This window comes from Marmota monax, unplaced genomic scaffold (assembly GCF_021218885.2).
Source record: "Marmota monax isolate L192 unplaced genomic scaffold, Marmota_monax_Labrador192_F-V1.1 WCK01_AAM20220418_F8-fsc00045, whole genome shotgun sequence".
Classification (NCBI taxonomy): domain Eukaryota; kingdom Metazoa; phylum Chordata; class Mammalia; order Rodentia; family Sciuridae; genus Marmota; species Marmota monax.
This window is the reverse complement of record NW_026692132.1, coordinates 532,601-554,404: the sequence shown is the minus strand read 5'-3', so window position 1 is coordinate 554,404 and position 21,804 is coordinate 532,601. Positions and strand designations below refer to the sequence as shown.

Genomic DNA, 21,804 nt, shown 5'->3' with positions numbered 1-21,804 from the left:
ATTGGTGAAGGACCAAACACCTCTGCCACAGGGAGTGGAAATTAATCCAAAGCAGAACAATGACAAATGGTCCCAAGAGTGGCATCTCTGGAAGCAGGCTGCCAGTTAGCTGTGTGGCCTCAGGAAGTTGCATTCTGTTTCAGTTTCTTTAGCTGTAAAATGGGAATAACAAGAGTAGCAGCTCATGGGATTCTCTGGAGGAGTAAAAGAGATGGTGAGTGTCTAGAACCAGTGCCTGGTGCCTAGTCAATCCTCAGGGTGAGCCGTGGTTATCACCTCATGGGCAGAGTTCCATAAATGTTATGGTGAAAAGAAACTGGAGGCCTGGCTTACATTTGTTTAATATGCCAAGTCCATATCAAGTCAATGTCTACTCTACATAAACTACAGTTTATCATCCTGTTGGCAGGGGCCTCTCTGAGAGACTGAGAAGGAGTTTTAGCAAGATCACAGGAGGTGCTAAGGCCAGATTTGGGCTCCCTGGGTTACACAGTATCTCTCTGTGTGTCTTGTCTTCCAGGTGCCTTGTCCCTCCCATACTCACTGCTATTATGGGAAAGGAAGTTGCAATAACACAAGCCCCCGCCCCCATCTGCCCTTCTCACTCCGGCCTTGTTTATTGGACTGTAAGCTTTCTGAGGGCAGAAGTAGTCTTTCACAGACTTCATCCAGCTCCAGGCCAAAGGTACACTTGAATATTTAACAGAGAAGTGACACAAACGCTCCAGAACTGAGTGTGTGTGTGTGTGTGTGTGTGTGTGGGGGGGGGGGTTAGCCTCTTCTGAGATTTTTTCAGAGACCAAAATGTTCAGAAAAGCAAAATAAGCTGCCCACATTCAGGAAACTGCCATCCCTGCCAATTCGTGATTAATCCACAAGGAAGAAGGTTGATTCCTTTAAGGAAAAGAAAAAAAAAATCTAGGCTGGAAGAGGGGAAGCAATGAGAGCTGTGGATCTGGGCTGGATAGAGGGCTTACTTAACACTTTCTCCTGCCCCTGCAAGCTGTGGTGACTCCTGGTTAGCAAATAACATGCTGGTGAACTAGCTAACACCTAGGCGGAGGCTGATGTGTTAGCACCAATGACGCACACATGACAGCGAAGGAGGGAGATGGGGAGCAAACCTCTGATCAGCAAGCTTTTCTTTATTCAGGATTCAGCAGTGGAGTCGATTGGTGGAATCCCTGGCTGGCTTATTTTGGGGGCAGGAAATGGTGGCAGGCTGAAGCAAGGGTCTGGGTTATGTAGGGTGGGACGGGAGGGTAATTCCTGGACTTCATGGTATTGGGGTCAGCTGACCCATTAGGGTGGGGTCAGGTCCCAGTCAGGTGCGAGGTTTTTTTTTTGTTCCTTCACTCTGGCTGAAGTCTGGGATTTTAAATGATAAAGCTTAGGGAAAATGGTCCTTGGACTTTTTCTCCATATCTTTTATGATGTTCCTGCAAGTTTCAGCTGGATAATTTCCCATCTGGTTAATAAACAGAAGACAAAGAGAAGAAATTATGACTGGCAAATAACTTATGAATATCAAGGTGCCCACAGAAGTGCTTTTTTTCTCTCCTGTGTTGCTCCTCCTCATCCCCTGCCAACTGGAACAGAGGACCCTAGACATTTCTCCGTTCACCCAGCACCAGGGATCTCTCAGTGCAGACTGGCCAGCTGGAGCCTCTTTACAAGGCCAGAGTGAACTCTCCCACGCTCACCTGTCCTGTCAAGAAGGGTTGCAAGTGGGCTGAGGTGGGCCCATGGGAGCTGGCAGCTTCTCTGCAGACCCCCTGGTCCTGTGAGTGTAATGCTAAAGGTTAATAATAATCACAACAGGCAGCCCATCATTGCCTCCCTGTCTGGCTGAGAGGTTTACAACTTAAACTCAAGGCAGAGGGAGAAATTGGCTCAATCACTTGGAGTAATGGTACATGGAGAGCCAGTTGGGCATGACTGCTATTTAACTCAAGGAAACCAGGCTGCTGCGCTTAACGTACGTACACACTAATAAACACGTCATGCTATGAGGTGAAAATTAACACCACCCCCTGCCCACCAAGCCTCCCTCTCTATTTGCCTGCTTGCTTCAACTGAATAAACAGAACCAGACTGGGAGAACAGGGCCACAAGCAGCTGTGTCCTACACAGCTACAAGTAGAAGCTAGGAATCCCAGGTCACATTTCACTCTTTAAAAGAGATTTAAAATCAATCTATCATAAGATCTTATCCTTATAATAAGGCATTTGGTAGGAGGAGAGTGAAAAGAACAATTACCTGACGTCATTGCTAATAATATTTAATGTTTTCAGATCTTTTTTTTGTTTGTTTTTGAAACAGGGTCATACTTTGTTGCCCAAGAGGGTCTTGAGCTCCTGGGCTCACATTATCCTCCTGCCTCAACTTCCCAAGTGCTGGGACTCTAGGCTTGTACCAGTTTTCAGATCTTTTACTGTGGGCCAAGCACCCTTTGTGTATTCTCCCAGGGACTTTAGTGAGGTGGGTACCATTATTGTCTCCAGTTTATAGATGAAGACTTTGCAACTCAGACTCCAGTTTTCCTGAGTTTACTCTGGGCCTACATTGGTGGACCCAGTACTGAAGACAGGCCCATACAGCTAAATGAGAGCCCTGAGATCTAGGCTCCTCCCATCTTGACTCTGCTATTGTCACCACTCAGCTTCAAAAATAACTGTGCCCGTGGGATCAAGTCACAGGGAAAAGGGATGGAAGATACCATGTGAGAGTTTTTATGGGCTAGTCCTGGATGTGGCACAAAGGACTTCTGCTCACAGTCTCCTGGATAGAACTCAATCACACGGCCTGCAACTAACTGCACTGTTAGAAAATATGGTCTGGGTAAGCTCAGGAAGAAGTTTGGACAACAACTAAGCCAGTCTCTGTCATCCTGGTAGTAGTGAGAGCGAATGTGTCAGTGTCAACACCTGTCTCCTAAGCCTGTGCTGGGTTCAGGCAGCAGACCTACCCCCACCAGTGGCCCTAGACAAAGATCAGATCCTCTCCTCTCAGTCCCAAACTGGTGAACGCAGAGCCTTTTGGGATTGGAATGAGTAGGGTGCTGTGGGAGTGATGAGCAATGTGATTCAAATCAATCCATTTCATTTTAATTCAATGCATTAATAAATTTATTAAAGCTCCTAGGATACTGAGAAGAACCTTGGTTGTAGGCCACCAGGTAAGACATAAACTGAAACAAAACCAGTTGTACCCTCAACAGGCTATATATAATTACATTCAACAGATATCATCAACCCTTGCCTATACCATTGATCTTTCAAAGGTTGGCGAAAATCTTATAGCTAAAAAGAATGCTGTCCTAAATGTTTGAATATAGAATGTCCCTTCACAAAATTCCTAATACACTCAGTACCTGTGCTCATTCATTCATTCATTCATTTATGCATACATTCATTTAGTTCTTCCACAGTTACATTTGCCCTGCTTGACAGTGTGCTAGGCTCTGGGGGCTGGGAGTGGGAGTACTAAATTGAACAGAACTGAGGCTGGCCTTCCAGAAACTCACAATGGAGAAGGTGGTCAGAATGTACCTAACTCAGTTGGATACAAGGCAGATGGTGGTAAATACTACGATAAATGTTCAAAGAGTGAGAGGACTATGAGAGAGGGAGAAATTAATTCCTACTGGAGGGTGGAGTGGAGAAGATTACATCAAAGAGCTAGCAATGGCTTCCAAAGGAGACAAATGAGCCTGGCCTGGTAACAGAGGCCAAATCCAAGTGTCTGGCTCAGAGCCTGTGACAGCTTTCACTGGTGGGGTATCCTCCAGACTCCCACCCACTCAGCCCTGAGGGGAAAACAGTGAGCTTTTCTCCAGCCCAAGACAGTCTTTCATGTTATCTTAAAAATTCATGCAAATTTTGAATTCCACTCCACAGGATATTAGCGCTTGTTTTGCTATCATAATTTTAATATAATTGGCTTAAATTACCTGTCATTGAGTAAAATAGTTTCATATTGTGGCTTGTGTACCCCTGACATATCATTTCTATTTGGAAGAGTAACTTCTAAAGCCTCTCAGAATGTGTGACTGGAAGTTGAATTTTCTCTTACTGCGACCCCCCCAGCCCCCCGCCACGCTTTTTTTTCTTTTGGTATTGGGGATTGAACCCAGAGTGCTTTACCACTGAGCTACATCCCCATCCCTTTTTATTTTTTATTTTGATACAGGGTCTCACTAAGTTGCTGAGGCTGACCTTGAACTTGCAATCCCTGCCTCAACCTCCCAAGTAGCTGGGATTACAGGAGTGCACACCACCACCCCCAACTATCAGCTTTCACTCATTTTATTCTTTGCCTTTTTTGGATAAATGAAATAAATATGCACTGCCTAATGATGGGATACGTTAATAATGCATCTATTAGGCGATTTTGTTGTACAAATGTCAGAGTGTCCTCACACAAACTAAGACAGCTACAATGTCAGTAGGCAATACATACAATCTCCTGTAAATCATCTAATGAGACCACTGTCACACGTGTGGTCTGTCATTATCTGAAACATTGTGGTGTGTTGCATGACTGTACTCTGTTATAGGGTTCCTCAGCTGGCCAAATCATGTTTGGTGAACAAACAACATAATATCCATGGGTGAGTCCTGTATTAGATGAATAAAATGGTTTTCATATACTTCTTTCACGTCAGGGGAGAAATGTATAAAATAATACAACCTGGCAGAGGGCAGAGGACATGGAGTTATATTTCTGAACTGTGGCATCCCTGGAGGCATCCTTTCCTCCACATGCCCTTCCACACTCTGTCCATAACCAGCACTCCTGTGTAAAACAGCTGCCTTGGGTTGAAATTCATAGGTCAAACAACTCAAAACTTAAACAGTTAGTTATTAACAATGAAACACCATAAGAAAATGTTACATCCCTCCCCTCTTCTTGCCTCCCCAACAAAGAAACAGCAGAGTGTTTAAAAAAAAAAAACCTGTTTTTCCCATGAAGACTTGGGGGTTAATTTTCGGCATGGTGCCTGGGGATTTAGCTGTGGGATTCCCATTGCCTATAATGGGAGTCATGCCGCTTCATTTCATGCACACTATATGGAAAATGCACCCCTCGATAGCTACAAAATTTTAGTTTTGAAATTGAGATGTTTTTCAGAACAAAGCAGATTTCCAGAAACACCCCCAAATACTCAGTATTGGCCCAGGGCCTGTGTGGGCACATGTATCTGAAAGGGAGAAAATGCCATCTCTGACTGCATATGCCCCTCTCTAAAACAACAATAAAACAATGTGCCCAATGGCTTGAAGCGGCGGATGCCATGTCTTGCCCCAAAGCTTTGTTAGGAACCCCGTAAAACCTGGCACATGGTTTGTGACACCAAATGAAACACTGTGCTTTTCTATAATAACCTGAGCCCTCCTGCCTGTCATTAAGGGACCTCTCTTATTAAGCATCTCTTTTTTAAATGGCTGCCATCATCTGGTCCCAGTGTACATTAAATCCCATTATAATTATAAACACACTTTCCCATAACATTGGTTGCAGATCTCATCCACACTGCCTACCCCCTCAGGGCATCTTTGCACTAATAACAACTCAGATTTGCTATTTGAGTTGACAGCATTAGGTCCCAACACCATTTGCAATATGCTGGGGAGAGAGAAAGAGAGAAGAAAGAGCTTTCTCATTCCCAGTCACAAAGATCTTGGGGTCACAGTGACCCAAGACCTCCAGGGTTAAAAAAAAAAGTAATCCCTCTTTTGTCCCTCTTTGAAAAGTCACTTTCTGCCTTGCAGATGAGAGGAAGGGCATACTTGGTATGTGGAAGGGAATCCCTTGTGGACACCACTGACCAGGTCTCCATGGGAAGAAAGAGTGATGATGGAAATTACTCATCTAAGAAGTCATCTTCTGGTTTAGTTTTCTACACATTTAACTAACCAGAACATGTATATCACCTGATTGTTTTTCCCTCTGCTTTTTGGAGGAGGCATTTAATAAAGAGATGTGAAAGAATCACATTTTTAAAAAGACAAACTCAAAAACTAAAGAAAAGTATCAACACAAACTCTACACTGCTTATTTTTTATGTTTTATTTTAGTTATAATTGGGCATGATACCTTTATTTTATTTATTTATCTTTATGTGGTGCTGAGGATCGAACCCAGAGCCTCATTCATGCTAGGCAAGCGCTCTACCACTGAGCAACAACCCCAGCCCTACACTGCCTAATTTTTGACATCACTTGGTATCTACATAGTGGATGTCCACGATGATGCTCTGAAGAATTGTAAGAAGCTTAGCCTCTAGAAAAGGATACCACAGGCTTGCTTTATCTTTCCCTAAGAGTCCCCTGGGGTAAAGATCTGGGAATAAAGGGGACAATCCCAGTGGCACCTGAAGATCTCAGTGACAGAGGAGACCACTATTTTCCTCTCAGGGTTTCACTGCTTACACCCTTCCCTGGCTGTGCTTCATTCCCCACTCACCACAAGGTTTTAGAGAAATGCAAAGTAGCTTCTCCCTAAAAGATTATATATATATATATATATATATATATATATATATATATATATATATATATATATATACATACACACACACACACCACACACACACACACCACACACACACACACACATATGTATGTATGCATATATATATCACAATAGGAAAATTTTCTTCTAAATTTAAAAAATATCTTTCAGATGATGAGTTGGCACAAGAGAGATGCAACTTCCCACTCACACTCAATCAGAATACTCAGGACACCTCTCTTACCTTCTTTCTGAGTATTTATTTAGATGGTGTTTTACTTTAATTCAAAATTTCCTCCCAACTTCTGCCTGAGATTCTGAGAAAGGGGGGAAAGTGTAGAGATCCTGAAGGATCTGCTTACCTAGTGGCTAATCAGAACCCTTTGGTTCTCAGCTTGGGAGCTCCTGCATAGAACTGGCCTCAATGGAGTAAGAGGAAATTGGGGAATTACAAGCTTTGTTTTCTTGATGTATCTCATTGGTGGCTGTATAATCTACAAGGTAAAAGCTTGAGTTGTGCAGCCAGAATGGCCCGATTTATAGAATCACCTCTGATGTTTAATAGATCTACAGTCTTGGGTGACACACTTAACCTCTCTGAGCCTCAGCTTTCTTGTCTGCACAAAAGGGGAAAATAATAGCACCTGCACCCATAGGGTTATGAGGACTGAATTAAACAACATAGATAATATGTTAAGATTCCCAAGTAATGCTCAGAGTGAGTTATTATTCCCACTGTCTCCTTCCTGTATGATCCTTAGTCCCTGATATACCAATCTCTTCTTCCACTAACTGAACTCTGAAAGCCATGGCTTTCCTAGGCATGGCCAGAGGTATATAGGTAAAGTAGGAAATGAGGGAATAAGAAGATTTAGCAATGGAATTCCATCCAAGGGTCAGTTCATCTATTCCCCTGACTCTAGCAGACCTCCCTCTAAGATCAGTCTCTTATTTTTAGAAGATCTGATGTTCCAGTTTCCCCTACCATAGCCTTCAAATACCCTTCGAAATAAAATAAACTGGGGGTGGGAGAGAGAGAGAGAGAGAGAGAGAGAGAGAGAGAGAGAGAGAGAATATGAATGAATATTCCTTCTTGTCATTTTCCATTCTGTTTGTTTTAGGTGCAGCCATATGAAATCTCTGAACTGGGGATTCTCATCAGCCTTCTCAGGACCCAAGGACATAGCTCTGGCTATAAATGGTGCCGGTTTTGGTGGGGGAGCTGCTGCTGCTTTATCTGGGCCCAATAAACCTTATCAAACTGCTGTGCAGCCAGCCTTCAGCGCTAAGTGGAAATGCTCAGAGCCCAATGCTGGCACTCAGCCCACAGCCTCGCCTGCCTTCTCCCTTTTTGTTACCTTCTCCACCTCTTAAATTCAGGCATTAATCTCTCTTTAACACTTACTAACAAGGGCTGGGCTTTTTAATGGGCAGAGTTTATGAAGCAAGGGAGATTTTCACATAGAGTGAATATGGCATGGGGATGGGGGACGCCAGGGCCGTGGAGGGATTGTTCTTTCTCTTCCATTGTTTTCAGAGATTCTCTCTTTCTCTGATTTGAGGATTAATAGGAGATTAGGATCAGGGGTTAATTGTGTGCTTCTTCTGCTACTGTGTTGGTGGACGTGGACAGCTAGGCAGCAGCTTCTAGCAAGCACCATCTAGGCAGAAGCTCAACAAGTTTAATGACTCCTCTATTTCACAGGAGGCACGGGGAGCCTCTATTCCACTCTTCTTTCCTCATATCCAACCACTCTTGTGCTCCTTACAGACCAGTCCTTTCTTGACTTTCTTGAAATCTATTTCCGCTTACAGGCTATAGAACTTGGCTGGAAAAACAGGTTGCCTCTAAAGAGGGATTGTTCTTTATTGTTCACCAAGTGAGTACTCTGGGAGGGGACTCCCCATGGTTCTATGTTGTCCTATACACTACTGTCAGGTTAAGTTGACTCCTTCCATATCAAAGTGTTGGCCTTTGCCTGGCTTCTGGCTCCCAACTTCTGCTGGTCTGAGCCTTGTTCCAGAAAGTAGGAGACTGGAGTGTCCCTTGCTAGGATGGAGTGCCCTGTCCTTGGGATTACCCCACTAAAGTTCTTGTGAACTTGTATCAGTTCCCATATGCAAACTCTGCTGCCTAGACTTTCTCAGCTTTTCACCTGTATTCCCTTCCTGACCCTGAAGTTCTTGTGGCTTGGCTTCCAATCTGGAGCAGGGCAGGACTCATATATCAAGATGTGATTCCATGTGGGTCCTGAGGAAAACCATTGGTCCATTTGCCATTCAAGGAAACTACATGCAGACTCAGGATGCTGACGCCCCAAGTTGCTAAAACCCCAGCCCCTCAGAGGTTGACCATTCTGAGAGCCTTGGATGGCTCTCCACCCCACCCCACCCCACAATGCTGGAGACCTAGTTTGAGGCCAATGCTGGGAAGAGTGCATTCCACTTCTTGTCCTCTACCTTAATCCAGCTCCAGGGAAAAGGGGAGAAGGGAGCTTTCCAAGGCCTGCAGAAGGGCAATTGTTCCTTGGTTGCTCTATCTTGGAGTTAGTGTTCTCAATGCCATCCTCTAAAGTGAGGCGACCAGCTGAGAAAAGAACTCACTTTTGAGCGGACCAGGGCTTTCCCAAGCTTCCACTCGCCCCCTGAAGACCCTGGGCTAAGCAGGAGGCAGGTAGTCAGAACCCGTTTCCATCCAGGTTGCTGGGAGAGGACCGCGGTGTGTGTGTGTGTGTGTGTGTGTGTGTGTGTGTGTGTGTGTTGGGGGGCGGGGGCTGAGCCAAAGGAATGCTCAAGACTGGGCGTGAGAGAAGTTTCTTTCAGGCCTTGATCTCGGCTGTAGCCACGAGACAACTAAAACGGCGTGCCTCCCCCTCGACCATAGATCTCCGCCGACCCTTTGGTAACTGGTTCAACAGAGCTAGCGAACTCTACGCCCCGAGACTTCTTGAAATCCGAAATGTGGATACTGCAGGCGGACAGTAGCCGGAAAGCAGAAGAGGCCTGGGCTTGGGTTGCGAAAGCGATATTTTAAAGCCTATATCGAGGGTATTGGGGATGCATTCCAGAGCCCCGAGGAAAAGTGAAAGGCGAGATGACACTTAACTGAATTGGGGTGAACATTGGAACCCGGGACTAAACTGTGCGCTTGAGCAATGGAGGGAGGAAAACTAAACCCTAAACCCGTGTGCAGTAGAAATGAAAAACCTGCGGAGAAGGTTTAGAAGGTGGGGGCTGCTCTTCGCCTCTCATCCCTAGGATCATATTAAGGGTTCCGAGTCCCTTACACTCCTCTCCACTAGCGTCTCGATCCTCTCAGCTTGGCGGGTGAGCGGCCGCTGGCGCCCCAGCAGCAGCTAGATGTCAGGCGAAGCCCGGAGCGCTGAGCGCGGGGAAGGGAGGGGAAAGGAGGGGTGGGGCGGGGAGCGCGCACGGGCTCGGCCAGTACGGGGGTGGGGTGGGGTGGGCGGGCTGAGCCCGGGGACAGCGCGGGAGGGGGGAGGGAAGGGGGGCAGCTGTGGGCAGGGAGCCGGGCTCGGCCGCCAGCACTAAAGATGGAGAGGCGCCGGGGCCTCGCAGAGGAGGGGGCTCAGCGTTGACGTGGGACGCGGCGGAGGCGCCGCAGCCGGTGGTGATTTGCTAACCTCGCGGCAGAGAGGAGTTGAGGGCGATGAGAGCGGGTACTGCGAACTGCCGGGCGACGCCGCCACTGCCGCCGTGATACCGAAAGCAACAGTTCTCCAGCAACACCCCTCCCCGACATAAGCACACACCCCCCAGCAGGCTCGCACACCCATCCCACAGCACCCGGCTCCGCAACGGTGAGTGGGGGGCCGGGGAGGGGCGCACCGCCCAGCGAGCACCTCGCGTCCGGACGCCCTGGGGCTAGAGAGGTCTGGGGGGGCGCGCTCGCTTCGGCCACTCGGCTGCTGGGCTTGTGCGTGTTTCCTTCCTGCTGCTGCAGCCGTCGCCGCCGCCTGTTGGGGTCAGCTAGAAGGGGGAGCCCCGGCTGTCAGCTTGAGAGCAGCTGCCTCCCCAACCCTTCCTCTCCAGGGCACAGTTCGGGTGAGAGGTGGGGGGCAGAGTGGTCTGCTGGAGCTGAGGGTGTGAGCGCAGAGTCGGGGATAGGAAGGCTTTGTACAGCCAAGGGCCGGCGGAGGAACCGAGAGCTGGTGGGTGCTCATATGTATGCGGACCGGTGCACGGGCGTGAGATAGGATTGTGGTTTATTTATTTGTGTGTTTATTCGCTGGCCGGCTGGGAAGCTAGAATCAGAGAAGCTGATTTGGAGGCGGAGGGGAGCAGGACCGGGACTCGTCTGGGTTTTCTTTCTCTTTGGAAAAAAACGAAAACGTGGTGGGCTCTTTTTTCTTAATTGGACTTGATCCCCTTTTGCGGGGGGTGTGGGGGGAAAGCTCCATAGACTCTCCAGCGCTGCGGGCCCTCCTCGGCTCTCGGAGGGACTAGCCATAGCGCCGGAGCTCGCCGTGCGCTCCCGGCAGCGCAGTGTGGGTGCCGGGGCTCTGCACCTGATGCGTTCCGGGATGCCTTTCCCACCCTGGCGCGCCTGAGGCTCGCTCGCATAGCCCCTTGCACACTCCCGCACGCGTTTGAAATGCGCACCATCCTGCCGGGCTGCGGACTCACTGAAACGCACAGATGCGCTCCGCACCGACTTGCTCGCCTGCTCCCCTGTACTCAGCTCCTCGGCCTCGCGCGCCGGCAGCTGACGCGGCCGCCAGAGGCCGGGGACCCTGCTGTTCGCTTCCCGGGGGTCATGGTCCTGGATGGGAGAGCGAGGGCCCGCGGCTCTTCTCACTCCCCCCCGCCCCCAACTCGCTTCAGGGCTTTTGTGCTGCCCCTTGCCGCGGGGCCGCGTCCTCCGCCTAGTCGCCCTCTCAGCAGCGTCCAGCCCGCCTGGACTCTCGCTTTTTGCCCAGTTTCTTTCGATTTCCTTCGGCCTTAGTTCGGTTCCCTTTCAGGCATCTGAGTTCTGGGGAAAAGTTGCTTCTCCAAGTTTGCCGAAGTCGTCTGAAAGTCTCGATTGGGGTCGCTGGGAACTAGAGGTGTGCGAGAGTGTGATCGATCCTGAGAGCCCCAGTGGGTTAGCACCAGCTCCCCCCTACTCCCCCGCACTGCCCGGCTGAACGCTGCACCCAGCGCTGCCGGATCGCAGGCGCCGAGCGGCGCGTTGGGGAGACGGCTGCGTAGCACCCTGATTTCCCTCCAGACCTCAAAGGTTCGTTTTGAAGAAGGAATTCAGGTAGCCAACCCTCTATTCCTTTGGCTTCTCCCTAGTTCTCTGATGTCTGCTAGAAGGCAGAGTGGCAAGGCATGGATGAATGGTGGTCCCACCCTTGACGGCCTGGGTCCCAACCGTGGGGTGGGCAGCAAGGGTCTGGACCAGCCGTCTGGTTAACCCTTTCTGGTTGAACTTTGCGGCTCAGGAACTCATGGGTCTTCTTTCTAGTGTGAAGGCAAGCAGTGTGAAGAGTACTTGGTCTGTCCACCCTGCTTCCAGGCCAGTGACTTCGATATTGTCCTTAGCTAGGCAGATGCTAGGAGAGACCTGGCCTGGGTGGCTTTTCACACCCTAGAGGGGGTTCAGAGTTCTGGAGCCCTTTTTATGATCCAGGATAGGCTCTGGGAGAGATCTTTGTTTCCCAGCCTCGTCTTCCCAGTACTGGTTGTAACTTGCACCTAGATGTTGTTGGCCAGTATCACTTCCAGTGCCCTCTGAACCATATCCAGCATCAATTGTTGCTTCTGGTCACAGCACTTGCCGCTTCCTGGGAGTCTGTGGGACACACTGGAGTTCATTCACAGCTCAGCATTAGCATTCCTGACTGTAGGGGAGCATATTTCCTACCATCTCACATTGCCTTCATCACCCTGCCTCCTTCACATTTTAGATCTTTCTGTCCAGCAGGCACTTGGGGGCAGGAGAGTAAGTACAGCATCTCATGTAACTGTGTGCAGGTGTATTAACACTCTCCCTCTGGCTGCTACAGACACATATGCCAGATTTTGGAACACATATATGATGGCTTTGAGGCACCTGTGGATAGGAGTGACCCTATTTAACATACATATGTTAAATATATATATATATATATATATATATATATATATATGGTAACATAAATATAACATATATATATATGACCCTAGTTAACATATATATGCTCCTGTTACTTCCTAATGAAGGGGTCAGGGCATGTTAGTCTTTGCCCCCGCTGATTAGAGTGGAAAGACAGGGGCTTAGGAAGGCCCTGACTGATGGAGAGAGAATAGGCCTGGGGAGGAGAGCTCATTGCCCATAGATTTCTGTGGGCCACAATTGCAGTCTGCTGGCCCCACGTGGATTTGAATTTTCAGTGAGATGAAGTTTGAAAAACTTTGTTTTGATGGTGAACTTTGCTGTACAGGGGGTTGAGAGTGAAGTTGAGTTTTTAAGTTGACTAAAGGAAGGGATTAAAGCCTTTTGTTAATTTTAAACAGGTGCTTGCTTGGGCATCTCCTTATGAATGTTGGCTTTGCATGGGAAATTCCTACTCTTAGACTTGAAGAATGCTCAGGATTTACTATCATTTTCATTTTATTTCACCTAATGATGTCATGGAGCAGCAAATTAGGCATATGCTGTGGCAGAACCTTCTCTTTACTCTCATCATCTCTGAGATTTCAAGGCAGATTTGTAGATTTCTAGGAAGCTCCTTCCGTTAAATCTCTAGGATTTGCTGGGAGCTTGGCAGGATGGGGGCACATTGTAGTGTTTGAGATCTTACTCTTAGGGACACTTACAAATCAGCTGTTGATTCTCTCATCTCTTTTGTCTCTTCTCTTGTTCTCCAGCCCTGTCCATTGGCCCAGGAAGCCCATCCTGCCCCACCACGCAGAACACAGAAGGAAAGAGAGCCTCATGCCTGAACCGAGGGGAGCACCATGGATCTGACAAAGATGGGCATGATCCAGCTGCAGAACCCCAGCCACCCCACGGGGCTGCTATGCAAGGCCAACCAGATGCGACTGGCTGGGACTTTGTGCGATGTGGTCATCATGGTGGACAGCCAGGAGTTCCATGCCCACCGGACAGTGCTGGCTTGCACTAGCAAGATGTTTGAGATCCTCTTCCACCGCAACAGCCAGCACTATACTCTGGATTTCCTCTCCCCAAAGACCTTCCAGCAGATTCTGGAGTATGCGTACACGGCCACGCTGCAGGCCAAGGCAGAGGACCTGGATGATCTGCTGTATGCAGCTGAGATCCTGGAGATCGAATACCTGGAGGAGCAGTGCCTGAAGATCCTGGAGACCATCCAGGCCTCAGATGACAATGACACAGAGGCCACCATGGCTGACGGCGGGGCCGAGGAAGAAGAGGACCGCAAGGCTCGGTACCTCAAGAACATCTTCATCTCGAAGCATTCCAGCGAGGAGAGTGGGTATGCCAGTGTGGCTGGACAGAGCCTCCCTGGGCCCATGGTGGACCAGAGCCCTTCGGTCTCCACCTCATTTGGTCTTTCAGCTATGAGTCCCACCAAAGCTGCAGTGGATAGTTTGATGACCATAGGACAGTCTCTCCTGCAGGGGACTCTTCAGCAACCTGCAGGGCCTGAGGAATCGATGCTGGCTGGGGGCGGGCGGCACCCTGGGGTGGCTGAAGTAAAGACAGAGATGATGCAGGTGGATGAGGTACCTGGCCAGGAAAGCCCTGGGGCAGCTGAGTCCAGCATCTCAGGAGGGATTGGGGACAAAGTTGAGGAAAGAGGCAAAGAGGGGCCCGGGACACCCACTAGAAGCAGCGTCATTACCAGTGCTAGGGAACTGCACTATGGGCGAGAGGAGAGTGCTGAGCAGCTGCCACCTCCCGCTGAGGCTGGTCAGGTCCCCCCTGGACGACAGGAACCCCCAGCACCCGCTGCAGAGAAACACCTGGGCATCTATTCTGTGTTGCCCAACCACAAGGCTGATGCCGTGTTGAGCATGCCGTCTTCGGTGACCTCTGGCCTCCACGTGCAGCCTGCCCTGGCCGTCTCCATGGACTTCAGCACCTATGGGGGCCTGCTGCCCCAGGGCTTCATCCAGAGGGAGCTGTTCAGCAAGCTGGGTGAGCTGGCTGTGGGCATGAAGTCAGAGAGCCGGCCCCTCGGGGAGCAGTGCAGCGTGTGTGGGGTAGAGCTTCCTGACAACGAAGCTGTGGAGCAGCACAGGTAGGCCCTGCCCCTGTCCTGCACCTGCAGCTGGACTTCCGGCCCTGACACCCTCCCTCCATGTCCTGGCTGTTCCCAAGCCCAGGGGACTGGTTCTCCTCTCTTCCTTGCCAAAGAATACCTCCTTCAGTGTCCTGGGGGGCGGATATTTCAGATGGTGGTGAGGGAAAATGTTTTTTTTCCAGACTCTTCCCTCTTTTTGCCTTGGGGTTCCTGTTTCATCTTTCTGCTGCTTGGCCTATACTTATTTCCCTCGAGTAACTGATAAAGTGGAAGGAAAGAGAGGAAGAAGTGGGTTTCTGAGGGTCTCTCATGACCCAAATCTGGCAATAGGAACAGTCTCGGGTTCTAAATGGCCTTCCTGGTAAACAGTCCCCTCGATACTCCCATCCCTTGCTCATTCTCTGTTCTTGTGAACACATTCAGGGGGAAAGGATGGGAATAAGAGTCTTGGTCTTGCAGCCTGTGGTCTCACCCTTGCTCACATTGAACTAAATGCTACTCTGATCTATTATGGGCTTCCTCTGGCTGCCCTTTGCTTCTCTGTGAAATAATCTTTCTTCGAGTTCATGACATGCTTGTTCAGTGTCACCTCCTTTACCTGAAATTTCATTTTTGTTACAATAGCCCCTTGAGGTAGGTAATTTTTTTTTTTACATAGGAAGTTGCTAAGACTCAGGAAAAAAGTCCCTTTTCCAGGGTCACATAGTTAGTAAGAGGCAGAGCTGGATTCAAATTCAGGTTTTAATCTCCTCCTACTTTGCTGCCTTTTGGAGTCGTCTGGGCTGGAAGAGGACCAAGGCTACAGAACGGAGGGTCCTGACAATTGCTCTTCAGAAGTGGAGTAAATGACAGAGGGAATAAGTAGCAGGTTTGGTTTTTTTCCTGTTTCTGTCATAAAATGTAGGCCTGTCATTTTGCCTTCTTGTCTCTGAGCCTGATGAATGGTGTCCACACATCCAGCTGTCAGTGAAAACGTTTCCCTTTGGCCTGCTGTTGGGTGATCTTGGGTGGGCTTTCTGCTTTGGCCCCCATTCTCCCTCACCCCCATAAATGTGTGCTGGTTTAGGTGTGGGGGATGTGAGGGGGTGGACGGAGGCATCTGGAAGCGATCTAATCACCCTAGCCGCAGCACGCTCCCATGATGCCTGATTGGCAGCTCTGAGACTTACCTTGTGGAAAGTTGTCACTGAGCTAAAAGTAGCCGATATTTTTCCGGTGGGTGCGAAAAATAACTGCCACGAATGTGTGTCTGTCTTCTTGATGCTTATGCCTCTCAGAAATAGACTGAGGTCATGTTTGTTTTTGCTCAAACTTTCCTAAAGAGGAAACCCCCTCCCCAAACTTGACCAGATAGGTCTATCATCTCCGGATGTGAATTATTTCAGCTATGTGCTATGAGAAATGGGGCATGGTGGAAAGTAACTTTTTCCTGGTTCTCATCAAGTCCAGGTTGTTTTTTTCTACCCAAGAGGGCCATAGAGGACATCACTCACTCTCTGTGCGAGTTGCAGGTTCCCCTTCAGAGGGACCCTCAGCCATGTTATCTTCCAAAGAGCCTGGGTGGTGTAATCCTCTGTGTCTAGTGGTGAGAGTTATTTGAATTTTCTAAACTTTGCTTTACTCACTTTTTAAAATGCAGATGGTCCTCAGAGTTGGTGCTGAATTAATGAAGTAAAACCTAGAAATCACTAGAGTTGTAACTGACATGCAGTTGCTATGAAGGTGAAGAACTGACCCTCTGTCTCCCATCTGATTTATTTATTTTTGGGTACTGGGGATTGAACTCAGGGGTACTCAACCACTGAGCCGCATCCCCGGCCTTATTTTTTTGTATTTTATTTAGTGACAGAGTCTCACTGAGTTGCTTAGCACCTTGTTTTTGCTGAGGCTGGCTTTGAACTCACAATCCTTCTGCCTCAGCTTCCTGAGCCACTGGGAGTACAGGTGTGCACCACCACACCTGGCCCCCATCTTATTTTGGCCTTGCCTCTGCACCATCCTCATGGGCTCAGTTCTAGTGTGTAGTATCTGCAGCGCCACCTTGTACTGGGCTGTGTCACCTGTGTGGTGGCACAGAGATGTCCCTCTCCTCATGAACTTGCTATGGTGAGGCACCATCCTGGAATCCTGAGCATCATGCTGAGAGCTGCTGACAGGAAGAAGGTGCTTTTGACTGAGGATGGAAAATCAGCCCCTGCAGCCTGAGAAGCTGGACCTGGGGCAGCACCGGATGGAAAGGTCGGGGGGTCTGAAGAAATGCAGGTGGGGAGACTTGACTTTGAAGTCAAAGTCCCCAAACCATACACTTTGTGGGAGGCTGTTTTCTCTCCCTCACCTGCAGAGTGCCAGGATTAATGTGCTACATCCTTGTTTCCTACTCTTCTCTGCCTTAGCCACTCCCCACAACCTATCAACAGGATGAAAAATGTTCTAATGGGGAAAAAAAGTCATCAACGCTACAGTACAAGCAAAAAGGCAAGAAAAAAAATCAGTGGGTGATTTTGATGCCAACGAAACTGTGGAATTGGCTGGAAATATAACAAAGATGACAGGCTCCAGGGTTTATTTTATTTTAAGCCAGTAGTGTTGGTATCCAGCAGTTATGCTTACTTTGCAGAGGGAGAAAGGGCAGAGTGCTGGGAATTAGGCAGGAAGTGGGATTGGTTATGGAATCCCATCCATAGGTTTTCCCTTGCTTGACCCCAAGCTGGTGTGGAGTGAGAGGGGACCTATTGACTGGACAGATGGATGGAATGAAACTTAGCAAAGTTATGTATCATGGAGCCTGAGGTTGATGGCAAGATGTAAAAGCAGTGTCCAGTGTAGTCACAGATGGATGGGAAGAACCGAGGACCGCTTGGGGCTTACTAACTTAACGGAACTAGAAGGAAGCCAGACAGAAGATCTGCTGGATCTACACCATTCTCCAGACAGGTGAAGGAGATTCTCTGGACCCCTGAATCTACTCCTGTGGGCCCACATTACAACGGATAGTGCCTGCAGGAGGAAGGGCCATATCAGTTTTCTGCAAGACAGGACTTTCCCCCTTTAGGCTCGGTTTCTTTTCTTGTTCTCACTTTGAAAGTGAGAATGGAGCAGTTCTGCATGTGGGCTCGTATGGCTACGGTCTAGGGCCCAGCACAACTGGGCCCAGGTGCAGTCTTGTTCTTAGCATTATGCACATGAGGGCTAAGATCACAGGGAACAGCACAGTTGACTTAAGTGAGAATACAGTCCTCATTTGTGGCCCTCAGTTGCCCTAGGCTCATAGCATACACCATGGATTTAATGGGTTTCTAGATCTAATGCTTCAGAATCAATGGGGTCTGGATCTTTACGGGAGCCTCTGGCTCTTACAGAGACAAGCCCTCAGATGAGCAACAGGGTGCATCCTGCACAGGCGGAGCAGGAACCCTTGCCTAATTCTTGTGGGAATGCTCAGGAACCACAGAAATGGGCTCAGCCAGCTCCCTGGACCACGTGTCAGCCCTTCTCACAGGGTTCTTGGGGCTGGCTGGCCAAGGGTGCTCGAGTCATGTGCCTGAGATGTCAAGAGTTCTGCCTGGCCCCCAGCCTTAGTCTCTTTCAGATGGCCAGGTACTATGTTTTCAGTGGTGGACTCATGTATAGGGCCAACCATCATTGACCTTGGTTTAGGCCACATTTGGGAGGTTAGCAGTAACTCAGAACTCTTGCCCCCACCCTTTAAAGGTTGTACCATTTTGATTTTTATTTATTTCTATGTGGTGCTGAGAATGGAACCCTGTGCTTCACACATGCTAGGCAAGCACTCCACTACTGAGCTTCAACCCCAGCCCACACCCCCCTTTTTTTGTACTGGGGATTGAACCCACGGGCATTTTACCACTGAGCTACATGCCCTTCCTTTTTATTTTTAAATTTCGAGATTATGTTTCACAAAGTTGCTTAGAGTCTAGCTAAGTTGCTGAGGCTGGCCTCGAACATGCAATCCACCTGCCTCATCCTCCAGAGTTGCTGGGATTACAGGTGTGCATCACTGAGCCCAACTTTTGGTTCCCTTTCATGGTTCTGCCAGGAACCTCTGATGTCATCCCAAATTCTGTTTGGAGCAAGCAATGCTGTGAAATAATGATAGCAACAGCAACAATATTAATAATGCCCTTATCGTGGTAGCACTTTGTTCTTTGCAAAGCACCTTTAATGACTTTATCTCTCCTAACCTCACAGCCTGCCCTAAGGGGGGTATAGGGCCTTAATCTCAGTTCTGTGTTTATGAAGTCTGAAAAGCTGTGAAAGCTAAAAGGTTTTGTGTAAGTTTGCAGCAAACTCATTTAGTAGCAAAACCTGATCAGAACTGATGTGAGGCTATATTTATCCTGCTTATTTTGAATATTCATATGTTTTGCTGCAAAAATATTAATGTGTTTGATTACAGTGTGCTGCCCTAGACTCTCCTGGAGCTGTTAAACACAGAGGCACCAGAATGCCTTTCTAAAATCTGAACAAATCTGGTTTTGGATAAGGGATGGATAAGGGTTTTGGATAAGGGATGATGGATCGTTTTGGGCTCGAATTTATAGATAGGGAAAATGAGATTTGGAGCAAGCAAATGACTTGCCCGTGGTCACACAACTATAAATGGAGAGAGCTGGGCACTCTGCTTGCCTCCTAGTTCACAGTCCTGGACACTCTACTGCAGACCATATAAGAACATGGACAGTGCTATTCTGGGTCAGATCCATCTGACCTAATCTTTGTTTGCCAACACCATCCCTAAGATACCACCGTTGGAGCTTGCAGCCATCTTCCTTGACGTCAATTCTAAAGGTCAGGTGTATATAAGCTTCTCTTAGTAGCTATTTATGGATGCTCTGTCATTCACAGATTTGCCCAAATCGTTTTTGAATCCATTTATGTTTCCAGGAAGTATCCTTTTGGGGGGTGATGAATGACTTAAGTTTGTAGCTTCCTGGGCTCCTGGAACCTGGTCTTTTGGAGAGCTCTTTGGTTGTGAGGCTCGTAAGATGGCAGAGGTCCCGTAGTGGGGTGCCCAGCTGTGGTGGAGGCCAGGGCTCTAGACTCAGCTCGGCATTTTTTTCAGTTTTATCACGGTGGTCAATTCCTCTTCCACCCTGAGCTTTGTTTTCTTCCTTTGTAAAACCTAGGTGCTTGGATGAGCTCTTTATTTATTTATTTTTTAACCTCTCATGTACCTACCCACTTACACCTGCATGAAGCCCTTTTGGTTAATTGCATTCTGCTTGGTTTTGGTGTCTGGATTGACTGGTTAGCCCAGCCAAGATGGGGGTCAGTTTGATTTTATTCTGTCTGCTCGACTTCGTTTTTGAATACTTTAACCTGCTTAGGGTTACTGAGCCATCTGGAATCTAGACTGAACTCTTGGAACTTTTGAAGATGATTTCTTTTATTTCATCTCCAATAGAGGAAAGTTGCCTACTCTTTCATCTCAGTGAGAAGTCCCCTTATAATTTGCTGTCACTATTGAATGGAGCCGCTAATTGCTGGGGTGGCGGGGGATGGGGGAGCTGGAGTTTAGCAACACTTTTCCTCCTATGTATTCTAGGAAAACTATTATAAATCTTTAAAATGTCATTATCCTAAACTGTTAAAATCAAATTCCATTTGGAGCTCTTTGATTTCTTGCTAATTCAGGGGAAACACATTTCCAACCACTTTAATTTTTTTTAATTTTATTAATGACTTTAAAACAAGTTCAACTGAAAGCCCAAGAATAAGACTTAAGAGCCTTGCCAAATGAATACAGGTGTGCCTTTGTCGAGTTCTTGAATTTTCCATGATAACTGAAGGTTTTCTCAGGTTCCGTTTCGGCTGTATTAGGTGAAAGGGCTGACTCTTTGGCAGTTATTTTGATAGAAAGAAAAAAAAATTGCCACATGTTGCCCTTGTACCTCCAAATTCATGTTTTATACAAACATGGTGTTGTGCATTTTGATTGTCTGGGTCAGAATCCTGAGTTCATTACTTACCAACTGTGGGGACTGTAGTTATGTTACATAAGCTCTCTGTGCCTGTTTGCTCATTTGTAAAATGGAGATAATGACAGAACCTACTCATGGGGTTGTCATGAGGATCAATCAGTAAATATTTGTCCCGGGCATGGAGTGGTGTGTGTGCTCCATGGCTGTTTGTTGTATTCCCATTGCTGCTATGAAGTGGGTCATGCTAGAAGTTCAGGCCAAAAGATGGGTTCATGTTGCTCCAGACCATTCTTTCCCCGGAGGCTGTTCTTCTGCATAGGGTGCCAGTCCGTCCAGTGCTATTAAACTGCTGCCTCGGGCACTGCATGTTTGGGACAGAGACAGCACGCACCTGCACCTTCCCTGGGAAGTGGATCTCTTGTACTGTGGTGGCCAGGGTACTCTTTGTCCCATTGACCTGAGGCCTGGTGAGTCATCCAGTCCTCGTTTAAATTTAGCTGGGCAGTGCTCCACCACGGTCAGGTCCAAATGCAGCTCACCCATGCAGTGTCCTGTTGTCCATGCACGTGGCCAGGCATGCAAATCACTGTGACAGAAGAGGGAGGGCCTCAGATAACACCTTACTGAGGGGGGCCTGGGGTTGGGTGTGGTGCTGGGTGGTCTAGAGCTCCTTCCCTTGGGACACTTTAGAGTGAGATCCGCAGCACCGATTCCAGTGCTTCACCTACAGGGCTCTATGCTAAATGCATTCCCAATCAGGGTCTCCTTCAGCCCTCTAGTTGCTCTGTAAGGGGGAGTGTAAGTTTTACATCCCTGATAGGCGAAGCAAAGCCAGAGAGGTCAGAGTCCATGGTAAAGAAGGGAAGGTGCCAGATTGGTGTCCAAGTGTTCTGGCTCCATGCTCCTTGCAGCTGGGTGACCAGGACTGGCCTCCTGGGTTTGGTGAGGATGCTGCTTGCAGCAAAGGGTTCAGGTAATTGGGAGCCTAGGCCACATAGGTCCTAGGAGTGAGTACTGTGTCATCTCTTACTAACACAGAAACCAACTTCTAGGGATAGAAGGTTTTTATGCTGACGTGAGAAACAGAAAAAGGGAGAGAAAAAGAAACCCATTTACAAAAATAAAAATC

General features: G+C 48.2%; 1 protein-coding gene across 3 annotated transcripts in view; it reads left to right on the top strand.

Annotated features, from left to right (window-relative positions):
• The first annotated feature begins 10,033 nt into the window (after nt 1–10,033).
• The window catches only part of Zbtb16 (zinc finger and BTB domain containing 16), a 179,994-nt gene continuing 168,223 nt past the window's right edge, over nt 10,034–21,804 (top strand). Inside the window, exons 1-2 of one of the 3 annotated variants that reach the window (XM_046465323.1) lie at nt 10,034–10,338; nt 13,373–14,730. In XM_046465323.1, the coding sequence (XP_046321279.1) occupies nt 13,463–14,730 (1,268 nt within the window). In that variant the 5' untranslated portion in view covers nt 10,034–10,338; nt 13,373–13,462. Of the gene's footprint in view, nt 10,339–10,425; nt 10,690–13,372; nt 14,731–21,804 lie in introns of those variants that run through there. The other 2 variants (XM_046465338.2, XM_046465331.2) reach the window with 2 other exon arrangements.